The sequence below is a fragment of the Monopterus albus genome, unplaced genomic scaffold (assembly GCF_001952655.1).
Source record: "Monopterus albus unplaced genomic scaffold, M_albus_1.0 scaffold101.1, whole genome shotgun sequence".
Taxonomy (NCBI): Eukaryota; Metazoa; Chordata; class Actinopteri; order Synbranchiformes; family Synbranchidae; genus Monopterus; species Monopterus albus.
This window is the reverse complement of record NW_018127981.1, coordinates 1,119,968-1,141,045: the sequence shown is the minus strand read 5'-3', so window position 1 is coordinate 1,141,045 and position 21,078 is coordinate 1,119,968. Positions and strand designations below refer to the sequence as shown.

Here is a 21,078-nt window from a genome sequence, read left to right as displayed (position 1 = left end):
TCAATAAATGTGTCTAATCTGTTATTAAAGAGTTTTTCCAGAATTTTTGAAAATTGTGACAACAGAGAAACCGGTCTATAATTTGTGAAGTTGTGCTTATCACCAGATTTATACAGTGGAATAACCTTAGCTATTTTCATATTATTGGCGAACTGCCCAAGTTGAAACGACATGTTAAAAATATGGGATAATGGTTTGCATATCCCCTGAATTACCCATTTAACAGTTGTCATAGTGATACCATCACTATGGACACCAGATTAACCATACATACTAAATATCTTAACTTTCTACTTTATGCATTTCAGCTTTAGCTCTTTAATGATTTCTCTCCTTCTTCCAACTCCTCTTGCCATTTTCCTCCTTGTCCTCAAAGTCCAATTTTGCATTCCACTTGTCCACTACAGTGCCTTGCGAAAGTATTCGGCCCCCTTGAACTTTGCGACCTTTTGCCACATTTCAGGCTTCAAACATAAAGATATAAAACTGTAATTTTTTGTGAAGAATCAACAACAAGTGGGACACAATCATGAAGTGGAACGAAATTTATTGGATATGTCAAACTTTTTTAACAAATAAAAAACTGAAAAATTGGGCGTGCAAAATTATTCAGCCCCCTTAAGTTAATACTTTGTAGCGCCACCTTTTGCTGCGATTACAGCTGTGAGTCACGTGGGGTATATCTTTTTTCCACGAGTATTTCTACAGTCACACACTCCAGCAAATTATCCACCACCCTTGACATTTTCTCCACTCTCTTATAACAAAAGTTTTTATCTATGTACAAGGCCACACCACCTCCCATCTTATTCTCTCTGTTTGTGCATACCAAGTCATAGCATGAAATCACAGAACGGATATTGTAAAATGCACCGAACATTTGTGTTCTTTACTTCATTGAATGTGTGTGTGTTTAGATGGACAGCTGGACACAGCCAGATAGTATAGATTAGCCAGATGACTCTGCGGCTGCCTGTCAGGCTCTGCATGCCTATGGGTGTGTGTGTTTGTGTGTCCTTACCACAGTAAAAGAGAGAGTAGAGGTAGAGCGAGAAAGGCAAAGAGGAGGAAATAGAAATGCCCACAGCACAGCCCGCCATCTCTGTTCCAGTCCAGTGCCTGAGGAAATGTACCCTGATATTAGCTATTAAAGAGCAGATTGTCAGGGGAGCCATGCCAGCACTGACAGCAGCTGTACAATGGAGCAGGCTGCAGGGAGGCAGGAGGCTAGCTCAGGCTTTTTCCCTCTACTGTATCCTTCCTCTGGTCCCCTTCGGCAGTTGACGCCCTCCACCACCCTCCACCACCCACCAGCCTACCCTCCTTCACCCAAAACACTATCACTGTGCCTGCATCTCCGTGCATAGTCAGTGGGTTGGAAAAAGCCCTCACAGACAGACGTCAGCGACGGTAGCAAACCTGATGAGTGTGTGATTAGATTGGCTCCATACCTGCGTGGCGCTGCAAATGTTCTCATTTGTGGGGATTCTGGATGGCAATATGAAACTGCAAAAACTTCCCAAAAGAAATTAGGTGTGGATCATTTGCTTTCAGATGAAATTGGAAAAAGATAAATCAGCGTGAGCTCAAATTGATGACACCTACTGTTGTTAAATATGAGAGATAATGCCACACTTTTCCCTTTAACAAAAAAAGATTACTCCAAGTGTAGACATTTAATTTTGAGTAATTTTGAGTGCAAAGTTTTCAGCTCATCAGTCTTTTATTTTAGAAATGTTCAGCTGTGACTCTTTTCTCATTTACTCACTTGGAATACTGACAAGAGGAGCCAAAAAAATCATTGATGCCAAATGAAATTTGACAGAACTCAAGAGCCATGAGGGATTTCTGTCCTTTAAGTTGTGACAGCATATAATAGAGCCCAGTTATTTTAATTAAAGTGCTTAATCCAGCTTCACTGAGAAAGGTAATCAGATATCTAGGGAATGTGTGATTGTCTGAAAGCCTAAGTGGAGTGGAAGGGTTTCTCCTCCATTGCCAAAGCAAATCTCTGGGGAGTCAGGAGAGGCTGAGATACAAATGAAGGAAAGATGAGGCGGTGTCCTGTCTTGAAGGGTCGGAGCACCTGTCCTGATCTCGGGTTCACTCCATTCTCTCTAACTTTGTTCCCCCTTTCCACTCCCACCCTCTCAGTTTCTCTTTAATTGTGTCCCATTCTTGATTACTCTCTTTTAATGCTCTCTCTCTTTCCTCTCACCATGCACACCTCATCTCCTGCCCTCCCCTCTTTCTTTTTTCTCTCCTTTTATAAACTTCATGTTTCACTGTTGTTTTACTTTAAAGTGTGCTTACTTTTGCAGTTTCATTTAACTTTCTCAGTTTTCTAGTTCTCTTTAGGTTTTGTTTCTTATTCTTTCCTTTCTTTTACCTGGCCCCAGTCTATCTCTCTTTCTCTCCCTGTACCTATTTTGCTGTCAGGCCCCACTCGCCCATACCAACTTTAGATTGATCACAGTCATTACCTTCATTAATGAGTGGGGATTGAGTTCTTAACTGGGTCTTGCAAAGCCAGTTAGGTCACAATGACTGGGGATATGGATTACTGGAGGCTTCCCAGAGTACAGGGCGTCCTAGGCCAGCCAAAGTACACTTTAATCACCTGCCCTTCCAACAGCAAATGGCTATTTAATGACACTGTGGTAGATGGGTTCACCCTAACACAAGGGCAAATACATGCGTGACTTAACATGGGATGACCTCGCCAACCACGCTCTATCATAAGAAGACAGATAAAGACAGAACCTTTCCTGTTGTTGTTTATTATTACTCATTTAAATCACACTTTCACTATCACACAGATAATAAACAAGCATCTGAATATTCTGACATGTTGGAAAAGATGGTTGTTTTAGGTTTCTTAGTAGGAGTTATGTCTTCAAATATTCCACTTTTGTTCAGCTGGACTGTTCTCATGATCATAATCATGGCTGACACAACCCAACAAGAAACTTGGCTATCAGGTGTATCTTTATACATAATTGCTAAGCTCAGCAACAAGAAAATGACCAGTGTTATCATGCCAAAGCTTTGTTTACACATCATTTGGAGGAATAGTTTGGCATTTTGGGATAATTCACTTTATTGGCAAAGAGTTGCATAAGAAGATTGATCCTGCTTTTACGCCTGTGTACTTAGTATGGAGCTGGAACCAGGAGGTGATTAGCTGAATTAAGCATAAAGACTGAAAGCAGGGGAGAACAGCAAGCCTTGCTCTGTGCAAACATCTCTAATATACACTGAGGGATGTTTACTAAGGATTTGTGTTTCATTTTTTTGGTGCTAAACGGTGAAATTACATGTTCTTATTTAGGAGTCGCAGTGGGTTTTTAGTGTGGAAAACTACTGGAGAAATGCAAGAATTTGCATCTTGAGTTTCATGCACTATATATTCAAGGGATTCTTGTTCAAAGATGCAAAAATACGGGAGGTTTGATTGTAAATTTATACAAATACCCTCAGCGCCTGATTTAGGACCACTGAAATTTAACGTCAGGAGAAAGGAGGTGTAAAATTTGCAGCCCTGCTTTTTAGCATGGCAGCTGTTGGTCACCTAAGATCTCTTCAGAGTTAAGAACATGTTTGATGAGGGAGAGCATGTCTGTAAACCACAGAGGAGAATGTGAGGAATTTTCACAGGGTTTCAGGTCAAACCAAATTTTAATTACTGAATGAAATAAAAGATTATGTGACTGTAGTAAAATTTGTTTGTTGATTTCTTCAGTCACATTAAAATTAAGTCATAGTAAACACGATCCTTTCTACTGTACTTCTTGGTCGACCCAGTGCGACAGGCTTAGTAAATAGCCCCCCCACTGGATCTTTTCTATTTAATCTATACACAGACAGCAAAAAAATTAGGTTGCTGTTTTACAAGAAATTCACCTACATATGGAAGGTACCAGGTTGACTGTTTTCCCCTACTACCAATCTCTATACTGGGCTAAGATAATCTCCTGACTCTAGTCTCATACCTAATGCACAGACATGAGAATGGTATCAATCTTCCCATCTAATTATGGCAAGAAACAAAATAAGCATATCAGGGAACTACTTCTGTAATGTGCAGAAATAGAAAATGACAAGTGATTTTACAAGGAGTTATCTTCAGAGCTCTGATGTCAAACAACTGTTTCCACGGTGAAAAATAAACTTTAACACTCAGAATTAGAGAATGCTTGTAGTTATCCACCCCCCACCCCACCCCTTTTCCGTCTTTGTGCTAAGTTATGCCAAACAAGTCGTGGACCCATCTCTCTACTGAGTTCAAAAAGATGGAATTGATATTGACTTTCACACCCCAGATATCAGAGCAAACAAGCAGTTTGCTAAAATGCTTTAGTATTTCCTAATAATAGTGTCCTGCAACTTTTTCCAATAAGAAAATGTCGATTTTTCTGACCGATAGAGCTATTTTCTTTCTTCTATTGATGTTACCAACTATGTAAGACATAGCAGCCCATGAGAGCTGTTGCATTTGCTGCCCAAAACACCAAGTCAGTGTTGAGTTAGTCTTTGCCAAAGAAAAATTCTCTGAAAAGGAATAAATCTAGGTTATGTTTAGAGGTACTTTGTTTTTGTTTTCCTAATGCACATTCCCTGTTTTGTTTGTTTTTTTGTACATTCTTTTTCTTTTCTTGTTCTCTCAGTCTTATCTTGTTTACTTGCTTACTCGTTGCCTTAGGGAAGAACATCATACATGCACATTAAGAGCCACTGTACCAGAGTCAAATTCCTTGTGTGTTCAACACACCTGGCCAATAAAGCTGATTCTGATTCTGATTCCAGCTGTTGATAAATGAAAGCCAACACAAAGCAACCTGTAAGGTGAAAACACCACAGCAAAGAGTTTGGCACCAAACGATAAACCTAACTAAGAGCAGAGACTTAAGATTATTCTGATAGTGCACTTACCGAAGCTACAGTATCTTGTGGTATGAGCAACAAATTGACGACTCAGGAAACCTTTACTTGCACTTTTTCTGTAATCACACTCTGCTGATGGTGCCATTGAAAAGCTGCCCAGAGAAGCAGGTGTGATGGCAGCTTTTTGGGTGGTGGTGAGCAGGGTGTGATCGAGTGAGCTAATCGCTGTGATTTCAGGTTGTTTTGATGCCTGGCACATCAGAGTGGACTGGGAGTGGGAGGTGGTTAATTGCAAGGAGCAAAGAGGTCATTGCCTCTTTGCTTGTGGCATAAACATTATTCATCAGGAGTGACAAGGTCAGCCACATCATAAATAGTTCACAGAATAATTATTCTTACTGTGGTAATGGCTTTGGCTTGATGCAACATAGTAATGTAAAGTTAAACTTAGGTTCACTGATGGCTCTTAAACCAGATTCAATAACAATTGATAACTGTCACAACAATCATGTTTGAAACACAAGCTTGATTGTTTTATCGCACGCCAACGCACTGAAAATATTTTTATTCCTGCTCTCTTGTGATTAAAATGTAGAAATCGTGTCTTCCTATTTTGTATTGAGATTGTTGTGATCTTGTACACTCTAAAAGTGGCAGTGTTTACGAGTGCTTGGACTGGAAGAGCTAGGTAGATGTTCTGACTTTTGCCTGTAACTAATTCAGCCTCATCTCTAATTACACAGGACATAAATTACACACAACTAATAAGGAAACTCATCGTTTCCCTTTTCAGGTTGTGTCCAGGCTTTAAATAAATGCTTCAGTCATGGTATGAAGAGTAACAGCCTGGAATAATGACCTTCATGCCAGATGTTCTTCTTTAGATGAGTCCACAGACATCTGCTTAAACATTTACAAAAATGCTTATAGATATATATATCTAGAAGTTAGACATAGGTCTGCCAAACTGAATCACTGACGCTTGATCCCCTGCTGGTTAACTAGGGGTGTGCGATATTGACAACAAATGATATCTGGATATTTTCTTGAATTTTGTCAACAACGATAAGCAGACAATATTCTGCATCCTTCAAAAATGTTTTTAAATCTCAATTTATATTTTACTGGGGTTTTATGACAGAATTTTCTTGTACTTGTCAAGAGACGAGAGGCAGAATTTTGAACCACCTGAAGATGAGAGAGGGACAACTGACTGACACCTGAGTGCAATGCATTACAGTAGTCAAACCAGGAACTAATAAAAGCATGGATTACAATTTCAAAATCATTAAAAGAAAGGAATACCCTGACTTGACTTAATAACCTCACCTGGAAGAAACTCGACTTCACAGCTGAGTTTATCTGCAGTGATCAAATCTCAACTCACTATGAAATATCATTCCTAAGTTTTTATGAGCGTCTTTAGATGTGGAGCCAAGGGACCAAGACCCCAGTCAAAGGCAGATATGGTACCCGGGTCGCCAAACAACATATACTTTGTTTTGTTTTCATAAAGATGTAAAATGTTAAGAGCCAGTCATGTTCTCACGTCTCTCAGACAGTCAAACAACAGCTGTAGTGACAAGCCTCTCATTGCCTTTAACGGTAAATCAGTTGAACAACATTACGCCAAAGGAAATGAAGACCATATTGTTCTAAAAACATTTATTACCCAAATATTAGAGGCCTTCATTAAGGCATGGTTGTATCTCAGGGAAAAAATGAACACCAGCTACAGTAATAGTCAAGTCAAGAATCTTTATTGTCATTATGCAAAGCACAACAAATTTTTTTCCGGCAGCTCTTAAAAGACAGACATATACAATTGTGTGTTATGTAAATAATAAGTCAGTATAAAAATATGAACAAATAAAAAGAGATGTATGGGACCTAATCAGGTCAGCAGCATGTTACAGCAAGAGCGTAGTAACATTATAAGGTGCAGCTCAGTGCAAATCTCAGTCTTTAGGAGGAGGTGTGAGGTCCAGTGTTCTGTGTCTGTCCATAGGGGGGAGGTTGTGTGTGTGACTAGGGATTAGGGGGGGTGATTGATTTCACAGCTCTGGGGAAGAAGCTGAGTCTCAGTCTGGTTGACTGTCTTTATATTCCTGTACCTTTTCCTGGAGGGAAGAGGCACGAACAGACTGTTGCCTGGGTGGGTGGGGTCTGCAGCAATCCGTCCGGCCCTCCTCTAGATCTGGTCAGAGTATAGTGAGTCCAGATCCAGAAGAGGGCTCCATACAATGCCCTGAGCTGTTCTCACCACCCGGGTCAAGAACTTTCTGTTCTGTGCAGTGCAGCTCCCGTACCACACTGTCGCACTGAGACAGAGGATGCTCTCTACTGTCGCTCTGTAGAAGTTTGCAAGCAACTGAGAGACCAGCGCGTTTCAGCTTCCTGAGGAAGAAAAGCCTTTGCTGGGCTTTCTTCCCCAGGTAGGATATGTTCAGACACCAGGTCAGGTCAGATGTGATGTGGATGCCCAGGAACTTGATGTTATCCACTTGCTCCACCACCTCCCTGTGTATGAGAAGAGGAGCATATTTTGTCTTCCTGCACCTCATATAATCCACAATGACCTCCTTAGTCTTGTTGGTGTTCAGGACAAGATTGTTATCTGAACACCACCTTGTCTAATACTGCATATATTTTAACTTTACTCTTAAATGCCATCATTACTATTACATAGACCCTCCCGTGTCACTCACCAGCCCTGCAGCAAATAAGGTATTTTTTAAATCAAGTTTTTATGATTTTGTTATGCTAGAACACACCCTGGTAGCCTTACCTAACTGCATTTCAATACTGACAACCTATATTTTGTACATTTATGTACCACATGTTCCTGCTCATTACTTTAAAGGTCTGCATTCAAATCATGCAGTGAAGGTGTACATATAATTTTATAGCTGGAGTCAGTCAACTGTAAGAGGAGAGCATTACAAGTATAAATGTGCCTCAAACCCATTTCAGAGGTTAATGGATTAGGTGCTCACAAACATTGAAGCACTAAAAGAAAAACCTGGAATGCATAACTGAAATATTTAGCTCAACTATGTCAGTGCAACAGTAGACCTCAGTCTCTGGACACTAAGCAGTTCTTCAGCTTGAGTAAACTGCTTTCAATGGAAGCTCTTTTGGAGTTTTTTTTTATATAAAGAACATCTGTATTCCTTCATTACAGGTTGAACAGAAACATACCTGCTGCTTTTACCTCTGATATTACTTTTGAACCTTTGGCAGAAGCGAACGTTGTGACAACTAGCTGTAACTTCGAGAGGTTTTGTAGCACCAACAGCAGACACCTTTGCTGGGATAAATAAGGACCACATATAATGGCTCACAAAAATAGCATGACATAATTCACTATTGATTGGCTCTCTTGGCCGGCTGATCTTCATTTGGTGACACTGGAGTGCAGAGAACACAGAGGCATTGGCATCGATCAGGTGGGGCTGCCAAGACGAAATGAAATTTTCGTGAATGTGGCAGCAGTTCTCTGTATTCCATACACTGATATGTGATGTTGTTTTAGCAGTCAAATATATTGATCCACTGCTGTCGGTTCTCCTAAAAATATCAGACATTTCTTTCATAGCACAACATGTTGATGTGATCCCGTGTACTGACAGTGGATTAGATATCTGATTATTTTGCAGCGCTGTCCATTTTAATAACTTAGATTACACTGGTTTGATATGTGCATACATAACAGCTCCTGAATAACCCATCTGGTGAGTTTGGGGCAGTTTTTAAACATTTTTTATCATCATAAATATAAATCAAGGCTGCTTGTCTCGAAGTCAAGTCTGAACCACTGGGTCTGATCTCAGTATGGACAGGACTTCTGCTTGACAGACCCAGACTGGAAAATATACACTCACAGGCCACTTTATTAGGTATGCCTGTACAATTGTATGCACTTCAGTCCAGCACCTCTACCTTAACATTTGTGTTTATGAAGCTCAAAATGTTTCAGTTTTTGGTGAAGTTGTCATAAATGTATAAATTAAATTATATGCTTATTATTGAGCTCATAGTTAAAGGTGGTACTTGACTACATTTATATTTTTGTCCTCCCCAGCAACACGCATGAGAGGGTCAGAATATTAGGAACACCTCTGAATATAATGTAACTGGATTTATACATTAATTTACACATTTTGTGCTTCACTAACACAGATGTTAAGGCAGAGGTTTGTTTGAATAGCATACAATTGTACAGGTGTATCATATCCTAGGATTAGATATGTTCTAGCATGATCACTGTGCATTTGCATGTGTTGCAATGTGGCGATGAAAAAGAGGCATGCTGTTTTCTGAGAGCCTCAGTGCTCATTCCAGCCAACAGTTGAAATAGCTGGTATAGCAATTTTATTTATATAGCACGTATAAAGTGTTTAACAATAACAAAATGCAATGCAAATCATATAACACACCCAGACATCAGAACACACAGAATTAAAAAATAACCTACCATATAATAGTACACATTATATGGCAGGTTATTTTTTTAAGTGAGGAGCTCGGTCACCCAGGAGGAGCTCAGAGTAGAACCGCTGCTCCTCTACATCGAGAGGAGCCAGCTGAGGTGGCTCGGGCATCTGTTTCGGATGCCTCCTGGGCGCCTTCCTAGGGAGGTGTTCCGGGCATGTCCCACCGGGAGGAGGCCCCGGGGAAGACCCAGGACACGCTGGAGGGACTATGTCTCTCGGCTGGCCTGGGAACGCCTCTTTTTTTCGGTCCCGGATAAGCGGAGGAAAATGGATGGATGGATGGATAATAGTACACATAAACTGTCATAGAAGATAAGTCATATGATGATCACAAGAAGGAGAAACTCCATAAGATACAATAACACCCATGGTGCCGAAAGTTAGTTGGTGTCAAATCTTGGTCCAGCAATAGCTAAATCACTTGTACTGTGAATCTGTGCTCTTGCAAACAATGTATACATTATTGGTAATGTATCAGGTGATAGTTTTTATTATTTCATGTCTTAAGTTTTAGGAGGCATTATCAGTGTTCATCACCATTCTGTTTTGTGACTTTCTGGCCTACTATTGCTTTAAGTAATCAACGTACCGCCGCACCAGTGTAGTCTGGTTACCTCATTTATCAACAGTTCAATGTGTTTAAGGTTGGTGAGACTTCAGCAGTCACTTTCTAGGCTGGCAAATGAAGTTTCCTCAGTGGGAGTGTTCATCTTTCTCATCTGTTAGACCTTTGATAGTGAAACAATGAGGTGTGTTTTGCTGTTAAACCATCCCTGCTGTGCCTAATTTAAGAAGCGAGCTGTCTATTCCTCAGGACCTGCCATATGTTTCATTAGCACTAGCATTGTTGTCAACCAAAGTGTATCCAAATGTCATGTAACCTCTTGACAGTTTATCAAAAACAAACAATATGAATGAAAAAAGTTCAGCCACCTGCTGATAGAACATTATATGAGCAAAATAAAATGATGAATGGAGCCATGTGATTGAAAATTAATCTCTGTACAGATGGTGTACACGGAGCAGTGCCCCTACCACTATGCCCTGTGCTCAGACCTGCACAACCCTTGACATCCTTGGCAACCTCTACAGCACCAACACACACACCTGTGGCCTCACCAATTGTCCTGAGCACCACAGCAACCATAGCCTCAGAGACTACCTCAGCTGCTAGAGGGGACGAGAGGCCTTCAAACCTCAACTCTCCTTCAGAACCAGACCCGGACCCTGAGCATGAGGGAGAGACAGATACAGAAACCGAGGAGGAGAAAGCGCGACGTCTTCTGTACTGCTCACTCTGCAAAGTGGCGGTCAACTCAGCGTCACAGCTGGAGGCTCACAACAGTGGTAAGAGGCATGTGTCTACATGTGCTGCAGATGTAAACATAAGCTGTGTTTGCAGTAATTGTACAGGAGGCTGCATGTACTGTAGTAGTGAGCCGTTAACCTGCTGTGTTCTTTCTCAGCAAACAGATTTTAACATGAATGTTCCATTGTGTATAATGTAATTTCCAAGAAAAAACACAACAGGCTCGCTGAAATGGTTTTGTGATGTGGTCCTTTTTGTGAAGAAGGTTGTTATCCACTGGGTATTCACAGAATCAATCTGCAGTGGTGTTGAAGTGTTTATGTTGTAGTTGGTGAATTAAATTAGCTGTCAGGGCTGAAAAACACATTTTTAAGTTTTTGGGGGGTTGGCAGTGGTTTCCATAGTAACCTCGAATGCATTTGTGATCAAGTATTGTGAAACATCCTTGCTTTCAAAAGCAGAGTGTGTTCGGAGTCACAGTGTCAGACACACGTGGTATGTTGAGTCATCTGTGTTTTCAGGCTGAGCTTTGTGCACAGGAATGTCCAGCTGCTTTTAAAAATGGCCTTATTGAAAGTTTGAGCAAGAGAACAGAGTCAAAGGGTGGTGTACTGTATCAGCAGGCTGCTCAACATGACAGATACAAACACCCACTGAAATCTTCAGATTTACAAACATCACTGGTTGCACAGGATAATGCAAATGACCTCAAGGTTACAAATATGGTAGGCAAGCAGTGAAAGCATCCTATGTGAACTCATGGTGATCACGTTTGTTCAGCAGAGTGTCTGTGACCAGCCAGCTGAGCCACTGTTGTAGCTCATTCTTGACAAGTGGGTGGATCTTTTGTGCATGTGTGTGTCTCAGTGGTATCCTGTTATTTGGTGTAATAGCCAAAATATCACTGGAATCTTTAAGTTCAGTGGTTTAAACCAAGATAGTTTTTCAGAAAGCATATACAGAGAATGTGATCTGCTCTCACAAAGGAATACATTTCTGGTTTAGCACTTTAATTTTGAATGACCATTTCCCCACCAGCAGCCATGCTAGAACATTTAACTTTAGCTACTGTGCAAAAAGCCTGTGGGTGCCGTTCTGTCTGCAGCATGTGGCAGACAGAGGAACAGCTATACACAACAGGTCAAATAATTATGAAAAAGAACGTATTCAGTTCATTTTTGAACTGAAAAAGATCATGTTTCAGACCTGGGCTGAAACTGTGTTTGGAAAAATAACTTTTCCTCTCATTGTTGTTTTCTGCACTGCCGCTGCTTTTTTCACATTTTTGTGTTTCATTCTATAAATAGAGCAGCTGGAATAAGCATAAACAAGCTGTAACTTCAGTTGTATATGTTTACTTTTTTTTCACTGCAAGGTTTATGATTGTTTAATGCTACAGCAACAAAAGGATAGAAACAAGGAACTTAGTATGAAGAATCAAAAAGTAACAGACATTATCAATATGAACAATATAAATATACAATAATAATAAAAAGCAAAACAATATTGCACACTGGTATGCTGAGCAGCAGCTCCGTCACATGAAGCAGTCTGTTGCTGACAAAGCTGCCCAGTGCTATCAAAATCTCATGCATGGGGTGGGAGTCCTTCTCCAGCGAGGATGCTCATTTGGCTAACATCCTCCTTTCACCCATCACCTGCACTGGGTCAAGGGGCCTTCCCAGGACAGAGCTTCATAGGTTCTTTTTTTTTTTCCAAGTCAAGATTTTTATTTGCTATGTATGCATAAACAGACAGTCTAGGCATATAGGAATTCTTGTGTAGCTCTCCTTTGGAGTCAGGTAAGGAGTGACTTATTGAGCTTTAAACCTCAGTGGCTTATTTAAGTAATTTTAGTTTTCTGAAAACAATTGAATTGTAGCTAAGTGGGTAGCATTGTCTCCTGACAACTAAAGTTCTTGGGTTTACATCTACTGACAGGTGGACTGGATGCATGGAAACAAACTGGCCTGTTAAACTGGGTCTGGGTGTGGACTGTGGTCTGATGTCAAAGGGAAAAAATGGACCTCAAGACTTGAACAGCTAGAAGCCAATAGAGCAGACAATGGCTCCATTCTTCACTTGTTGTTTTGTAGCTATTGTGCTGTTGCCTGTTCCTCATTCTTTGTAGTCTGTACTAATGTTATATACATTATATTTGACCCTGATCAAAAGGTCCCCCTGCATGTGTGACACCTTATAACATCATAAGTGCAGACTTGTTTACAGTCAGTGTTCAGTATGACTCCAGCAAAGGCAGACTGATCACCTGAAAGTTCTGGGGAATTTGGCTGCTGCATTTTCATCATCTTTCTTCCAGCCAGGTCATGTTGAAGTTCTGGCAAGGTTTTTAGTGAGATTAAGTTCATGTCAGGAAGTCCATCTCAGCAAAAGTGACAATAACAGGAAACAAATGAGGACTGGCCCAGGGAGTGAGCTGCTGATGCACATCGTGCAACCTCTGGTGCTGACAAGTGACTGTGCTGTAACTGGCTCATTAATATCTCAGAATGGGTCACTGGTTCCATCTCTGATTCTCTGGTGTAGTGGCTTATTTTTCCCCTATTATACTGGAATTACTTGCAGCCATCTAAGTCAGTTCTGTGAACTATTTTTTTACTCCTTATGTTTATCATGTAATAATATATATATAGTTTATTTCCCCTGGTGTTTCATCATTGTGTCAGGAGGATTAGCTTTTGGTAATGATGGCCTGATTAATTGCTAGTCTGTCCCCTCTCCAGACACAACACTACTCAAATGGTTTTGCACCGGTGCTACAAGGTTTTTGATCAGGATCATTTAGCAGGATAATTTAGAAGCTGCCACTTTCATATTGACCCTCATATTTCCCAGATCAGAAATGAAGTAACACATATAAACCTCTGCTCTCACCTTTCCTTCAGATAGCATCTGTACTGGAGGTTAAGCCCATACACTGACCGAGCTGTTTGAACCTGCAGGTACAAAACATAAGACGATGCTTGAGGCCAGGAGCGGCGTGGGTTCCATCAAGTCCTTCCCTCGGCCGGGAGTCAAAAGCAAATTGGCTGCGTCCTCTAAATCATCAACAGGCTTGCAGAACAAAACCTTTTACTGTGAGACATGTGATGTGCATGTCAACTCAGAAACTCAGCTAAAACAGGTAAGAAGGAAGGAGACTGAAGCACTCAGTCACTGATGTATAATTAGCTGTTATGCAAACAATGCATGTCAAATTGCAGCTAAAAAATAGAATAATTAAGAGGAGAAAATCAGGATAAAGACAAAACCACATGCTTTTTGCATGCTCTGTAAAAACCTAAACCCCTGCTTTCATGCAGCTATAATAAGCTTTCTCCCTCACCACACAACCCACAGTAAAGATGGCATATTTGAAGTGTATTATTGATGTGAAGCTGCAGCATTAGGAGTTTTTTTTTTATTTTTCTTGGAGGGTTTATATTGGTGACACAGTGGCTCTGCAGCAGCAGAGCACACGACTAAATTTTACAAAAATATTTGACAGCCCACTCATTTAGACTCATTTATAGTACTTAGTGTCCCTTTTGCTGGACTTCGTGTTTAATTTTTTTTTATATATACAATAATGATCTTTCCTTTTATTCTGTATTGCTGCTTTCACAGCAGCGTCTCTGTCGGGCACATACAGTCTTGCAAAGCTCTGGGTAACCACTGGCAAGCCACTGAAATCAGGTTTCTCCAATAAACATGAGGCTAACCAAGGCTAACTAATCCCTTTCCTCAGATAAGGAAAAGCACTTCTAGTCTACATGATGTTAAGGAAATGGGGTGTTGTGATGTTTTCCCCATTGTGGTTGAGTTGTTGCTTTGGGGCACCCCACAAATCTTCTTTTCTTGTATCTGCTGATCATTTTGTCATGTGGGGAATTTCATCTACAATGCTTGAAAAACCACTTGGGCTTGTCTGAGCTAACCTTGAGATTGCTCACTGAAAATAGACAGGCTTTAAATGAATTTTTCATGGGGGGGCCTTTACTGAGTACTTCTGAATAGCGGCAATTCTCAGTGAAAAAAATCCAGCATGACAAATTTCAGTTATAGCTTGAAACCAGAAGAAAAGTGGGATCGTTAAATCCACTGCAAGGGCTTGTGAAATTTAGACACAGCCAGAAATGTGCCTCTGGTTCTCAACGTGTACTCACACTGAATTATTTATTGGGTTGAGGTTACAGAGAATTTGTGTGCATGAAATTCCATATTCATTTATTTTTCTTGTTTATTCAGATCCACTAGTTGTTTCTGGTCCGTAAAATCTTTAATATATTTCTTGATGTCCATTCTCCACATGAGCATTCTGTACTGTATTTAACATGGAAGCTGTGTTATTTGGTAGAAGCTACAGCTGCAGCTGTTTTCATCCTGGATGGCTCCAGTCACAATGAAACCTTTATAGCTCTGATACTTTTCACCTTGAGAGAGGAGTTGTATTTTTAGTAGTGCTCTCTCATCCCCAGTCAGGTTCCTGCCTCACCACATGATAAGCCATTTACCCTGAAATGGCATCTAGCCTGAGGTAACATGTGTGAAGCATCAACCCCACCTTGAATAAAAAAAACAGTAATCATTGTCAGTGTTTTTTTTTCTGGACTGCCTTTTGTCCAAAGGAAGATGCGGTATCTCAGGCAGACTGCCATAAAACTGGGTTAGTAATGTGCACTCTTTATAGGGCTCAAAAGGCTTTTATTTTGGTGACCGCTTTCAAACTTTTTCCCTGTAGTGAAGAATGACCACACACTCTAAGCTCTCATGATTTATAAAAAATTAGCTGACACGTTGGCCCACCGGTCTTCTTCAAAGCACGTGAGATAGAGCCAGGAAACAAGCGTTTCCTGTTTACTTAACGAGCTCGGATGATATTGCAAGGCATTACAGCATCATAATAAGGTACAATCTTCACAGTGTATCACTTGGTTTGGTCTTGTACTTATAGTGGCAAGAAAAGTTTCTGACATCCATATCCCAACTTTGGCCTACCCTAGTTACCTTTAATGGTGATTTTAAACTTGTATAGCACCTTATACAGAGGCAGAAATGCAGACTTTCTGGCTACAGGGATCATTACACAAAGTAGGAGAAAGGTCATGCTTAAAATACACATGCACTTTGCTGTAAATAGGTGTTTTGATTGGCTCAGGTGTTCTTGGCACATGACCAGGATGCTACTTGTTGCTGCACTGACCACATTTAGACGTTACAGTACCTACGTATAAGATTGAAATACTTTAAATACCAACAATAAGACACACATAGCAGAGCACTGAGGAAATATCTGAAGTAACAATATGAATTCCCTCTTAGCTGTTCACTTTATCGAAGAAAACCACCCTATTTCCTCTTTACCTTGCATGTTGAAGGGTGGTCATTTGAAGAATCTGTTACTGAGAAACGAGTCTTGGATCTCCAGGTTAAAAACTCTAACTCCTCCTGAATTTGATCTTAAGTGTTTTTTTGTCAACTTAATAACCTGTATGAAAACCTAAGTCTCTATTTCTACGGTATGATGTTCATGTACTGATATTAATAGTAATGGATTTTCAGTGGTTCCAGTAGCACATACAGTCTTATCTGTATTTATATTTTTTGTGAATGTACTTGGTTATTCATTCTTTCATGTTTTATTAGAAAATGATATTAAGATTATATTTTGGAATGAGGAATAAATAATAATGAAGTTCTAGATGTAAGAATTAAATATCCATATCATGTCAAATATACTCATGTTTTAATGATTTTCCCAAATCTGTATTTTAACAGATTTACATTTTATTGATGTCCTGTAGAAGGTGTACTCTAGGACTGAAGTGTTATGTCTGCTTAGAATATTCTGCTTTGATGATTGATTGAGACGTACTTTTCTTTCTTGATACATTTGACATATCCCTATATACATTACTTGCTTTTAAAGCTATGGTCTTCATATGATTTAAGAGAGGGATGCTTATATTTTTTTTCTATTTTTTGATATATTTGAATATTTTCTTGCACATAACCAATATGGTTTATTTCTCACAGTTATGTTTTTGTTTGTCTGTATGCAATTTAAATATGTAATGGGGCTGCTCTCAGACTGACTGTGGTGTTAATAGGGAAACACCTGTATGAATTTGCTGATCATGTCACTGAGTGTGGATTGCTATCAGGTGTGAGATGTGAGCACATAAATGTTTGCTTGACACTAGTAATCTGTTTCACTTGCAGAGAAGAAGAAGGGTTGCACCATCACTTGTTTGTTTTTTTTTTTAAATAAACCATGCACGTTTATATCGTGCAGTTGTTCTTTACATTTGATTACTTTTTTTTGTGACCAGCACCTGTTTATAGTTGTGCATTCATGCTAGTTTAACCTGCAAACTTTCCTCTTGACCAACTAACATACAGTAGCTCTACAGCTTGATTTCCATTACATTTGCTCTGAATCTTGGTGCTGCCTGGATGAATCATTTGGATTTGGTTACCCCCAGTATAATCTCTCCTCTAGCGTCACTATAATCGCACAAGAATCAATGAAAGAAGCACGTTGATAAAAGATTTTCTTAGCATATGTATGCTTCCCAGAGTATTAACCCTTTTAACTCAGACATTTTTCAAGGACCATGCTTGGGAGAGATGTCAGCTGCTGATCTGTTCTGTCTGAGAACCAGAGGCAGAGTGTGAGTCCAGAATAAAGGTCAACGACAAGCAGTCTGATTCAAGCAATAAATCCAAAGGAGTAGATGAAAGCAAAGGCCAAGACAGGCAGAGTCCAGAAACAGGGAAATCATCCAAACATGGGTAAAAACAAACAAACTGCTTCAGTGCAGGAAAACAGAACAAGTGTGCGACAGGAGTGCTGGGGCTGAGAAGCACTACAGATATGACGAGCACAACAGACAAACTGTCTGAACAGAGGAAACAGGCTTGCAGTATATATTAAGGGCTAATCAAGAGAGCACTTTTATAAAGACCTGAGACGCTCTTTCTTCTGATCCTGTCTTCTGATACAGTGTCATGTCAGTCCATAAAAACTTTTCATGAAAGATGCTTCCCTCTATTCTCGGCCATGACTCCTCCAGGCTGCCTCCTCGCTCCTCAAACCTTGCTCCTCAGAGCAGGAATAAGAGCTTAGGGACGTCCTTCACAATGGTGGACTGGAACAATTTCCAGGTTGAGCATGGCTGAAAGCACGAGCAGCAGTCAAATAAGGAAATTGGAATGTACCTAGTGTGTGTGAAGGGCAGGGCTTAAGGGAAAACCTTAGGACAACTGGATGAGGAATGACTTTCTAAAACTGTCCAGAGTGACAGAACAGGGAAAACCTAGGATGGAACCAGGACTGGGATCATAATGGGACTGCTATTTAGGCACAATCCCACCACTGAGACTATATCCAATGTTACTAACAAGTTGTATCAGGCCACAGGCTGCTGTTATTATCTTATCTCATCAAGTAGCCCAAACCGAGCAATTTACTGTAGCTTTTATTAGTGGAAATAGTTAGCAATAGGGCAGAATTAATATAGTTAATATAAGTTAACCATTATTTAGAGACCCAAACTAAATAATTAAATGCCAAGGGTCCAAACTGATTTTTTGTTTACTGACAGGTTTGTTCACTGCTGGTGATGAGATACCAGTAAAATTAACTTGTTTATCCTCTGTTGCCATGGTTACACAGCAAGTGGCGGCTAATCTAAACTTCAGCCATTTTAAATGCAGAAAGTAGTGTGTATTAGTGCACATTCACCAGTGCACCAGCCAGCCTGCCTCTCTCTGCCACTCGCTGTGCACCTTGGCAGCATGGCTGTCTTTGTGTCTGATGGAAACAACAGATCTGGTGGCAGCAACTGTTCAGTGTCTGAAAGAATCTTTCCTTAATTTTGTCCGCTTTGACTTTCCTGGCTTGTCTTTGTAGCCACAATCAACTCCTGGCTACATCAACAGCAAATTGCAATTGTTCTAAAATATTCTGAAGCTCTGTGAAAATTGACACTTTGGAAAATGTGGATTTTAGGCATGCGTACAAAGTCACAGACAGATTGTTAATTTATTGTTGTAATGTCAAAACTTGTAAGTACACTTGCTGCTTTAACCATAGCAGAGTGACATGCTGAAACCTAGTTTGTTTTCTCTCTCATTTTCAGCATATCAGCAGTCGGCGTCATAAAGACCGAGCAGCGGGTAAACCAGCCAAGCCTAAATACAGTCCCTACAGCAAACCGCAGAAAGGCCAAACCAAACAGCCGGTGAGTCAGCACACGCCTCAGTCACCTTATCAGCAGCAGAAGTCCTGGTGTCACCACATCACATGACTCAGTTCTAGTAGCTTCTTAGGAGACGTATCAGCCCATGATAGACGGTTATTGTTTCACATCTGAAACTGTATTCAAGGTCATTCCCCTGTTCCAGTCACTTCCTGATTCAAATAAAAAGCCCCGCCCCAATATGTATTGTTCTCTCCTGGCCTGTTTGCCTGGGATGAAACAATGGACAAAACTGCATGCAGAAATTTGAGACTTTACATGCTCTTTGCTCATCAGCAGAAGATCCTCTTTGCACCTCCTCTTCTAAAGGCTCATCAGCAGAAGATCCTCTTTGCACCTCCTCTTCTAAAACGTTACTGTCTGCTCTTTGATAAGGCACATTCAATCAATTTGACACCTAATTCAATAAAATGTCAAGTTTCATAAGTGGATCACCTGTGTGCATGATTTAATTTGAAAACTTGATATTTATTGACAAAAATGACATGTATTAAAGCTGGCCTGAGCCAGCACACTGGAGGCAGAATGCAGACTAGGGTAAAATGCTATTTAGAGGTGATTGTAAATGTCGATTAAAGTTTGGTTTAAATTTCAAGTGCCTCATCTGGCAGTCTTCTGCATCAGGGCAGGTCAGAGTAGTGTCAGAAAAGTTGATGAGAAGAGAAGTGTATTGAAACAACTTTGAAACATTTTCCTGACTGTATAACTCTGATGCTGGCTGTCCTGTGCAACAGAGCCAGGCCTCCTGGCCCTCCAGCCAAGGTAAAACAAATGTTAAAAAGTTGTTTTTTTAAGTGCTGACACCTGACAGGATTTGTAGGGTGCACAAAAGAGCAGTGTGGGAAAGATAAAGGGGAGCCCGACTTTTCGTCTTACTGAAGCCCTCAGAACAGAGCATTCATCACACCCACTGTTTGCTGCAGCAGAGCGTGGGGGTTACCAGTGTGGGGGAAATGGCTTTTTCTGAAACCCATCATTGACTGAGTTAACGGAGAGGAGCTTCTTTGATGAGCGGAGAGTAAAGAATGCTTCCCATAGGGTTACGATGCCTGAGTCAGTGATTGATAACCCATGACAACGGCTGCCGTCCTGGTGCTGTGATACCGTAGCTTTTCCATTACTGATACAGAAGATTAAGCCAGATAACTTTGGTGACCTTTTCACCCTATTAGGCTGTTGTTGGAGGTTGGGTATTGTTTGTCTCTCACTGTCATTTCTTTCTTTGCATCATTTTTTTTTGTTCCATTCTTTCTTTTTTGTGTCTCAGTAAGACTACCTGACTTCACTAATGAAGCACTTCTTCAGTGTTCATGTGCATAAAAAGCTCTGACTGGAATAATTAAATTGCCACTGCAAAAACACTGCCACCTAATTTATTACTGGGATGAACAACAGCATTTGAGGCCTATAAACAAGGTCAGTCATAAACTGTCATAAAATGTGAACGTCTGATATTTGAAACAGTAACAGAGTTCCAAGAAAACCAAAGTTCCAAAAAGCATGATGACCAAATAAGTTGATATTTAAAAGCATCAGCATTTCCAGCACTGTTTCCCAAATGATTTCTGATGTGTTGCAGATCATCTGGAGGGCTTTCAGCTATTAGCAGCTGATTTCTGGCACCTGTTAAGCTTTCTGGCCCACGCTCTCTGCAGCAGCAGTGTCCTCAGCGACCATGTTTCCTCTTTGTTCAAGTTTCTTGCAGTAATAAATGCACTAGTTAAACACTGTATGTGCCTTCACATGTTGCCTCTGTTGATCCAGGGTTGCAACAAGGAAGTGTCTGAAAAATCACGACAACAAAACAAAGCACATTGACAAAGAGTAAATGCACAAATAACAAAAACAGACATGGTTTCTACACAGTAAAATATATAGGCTTGTAGAAATGAATCTGATTAATTAACAAATTCTGTATTAAGACTATAAAATGTCAGAAAATAGTGTTTTGTTTATCCTACCAAGATATGCGATTTTCAATTACAGTAAATAAAACAAAGAAAGGCAGCATATTGTCACAATTTAGACTAAAATGAACGCTGGTATCAAATGTAGAATTTCAGTGATAGTTGATGAAATGATTTGTCAAACAAAAAAATGTAATTATATATAAATATATTTTTTA

The 21,078-nt window shown here is 40.2% G+C and overlaps 1 protein-coding gene across 1 annotated transcript in view; it reads left to right on the top strand.

Moving 5' to 3' along the window:
- Positions 1-21,078, top strand: part of LOC109965597 (zinc finger protein 385D) — an 80,717-nt gene that overhangs the window by 57,147 nt on the left and 2,492 nt on the right. The window contains 3 exon segments of the mRNA XM_020609746.1: positions 10,389-10,727; positions 13,653-13,834; positions 18,834-18,935. Of these exon segments, the coding sequence (XP_020465402.1) occupies positions 10,389-10,727; positions 13,653-13,834; positions 18,834-18,935 (623 nt within the window).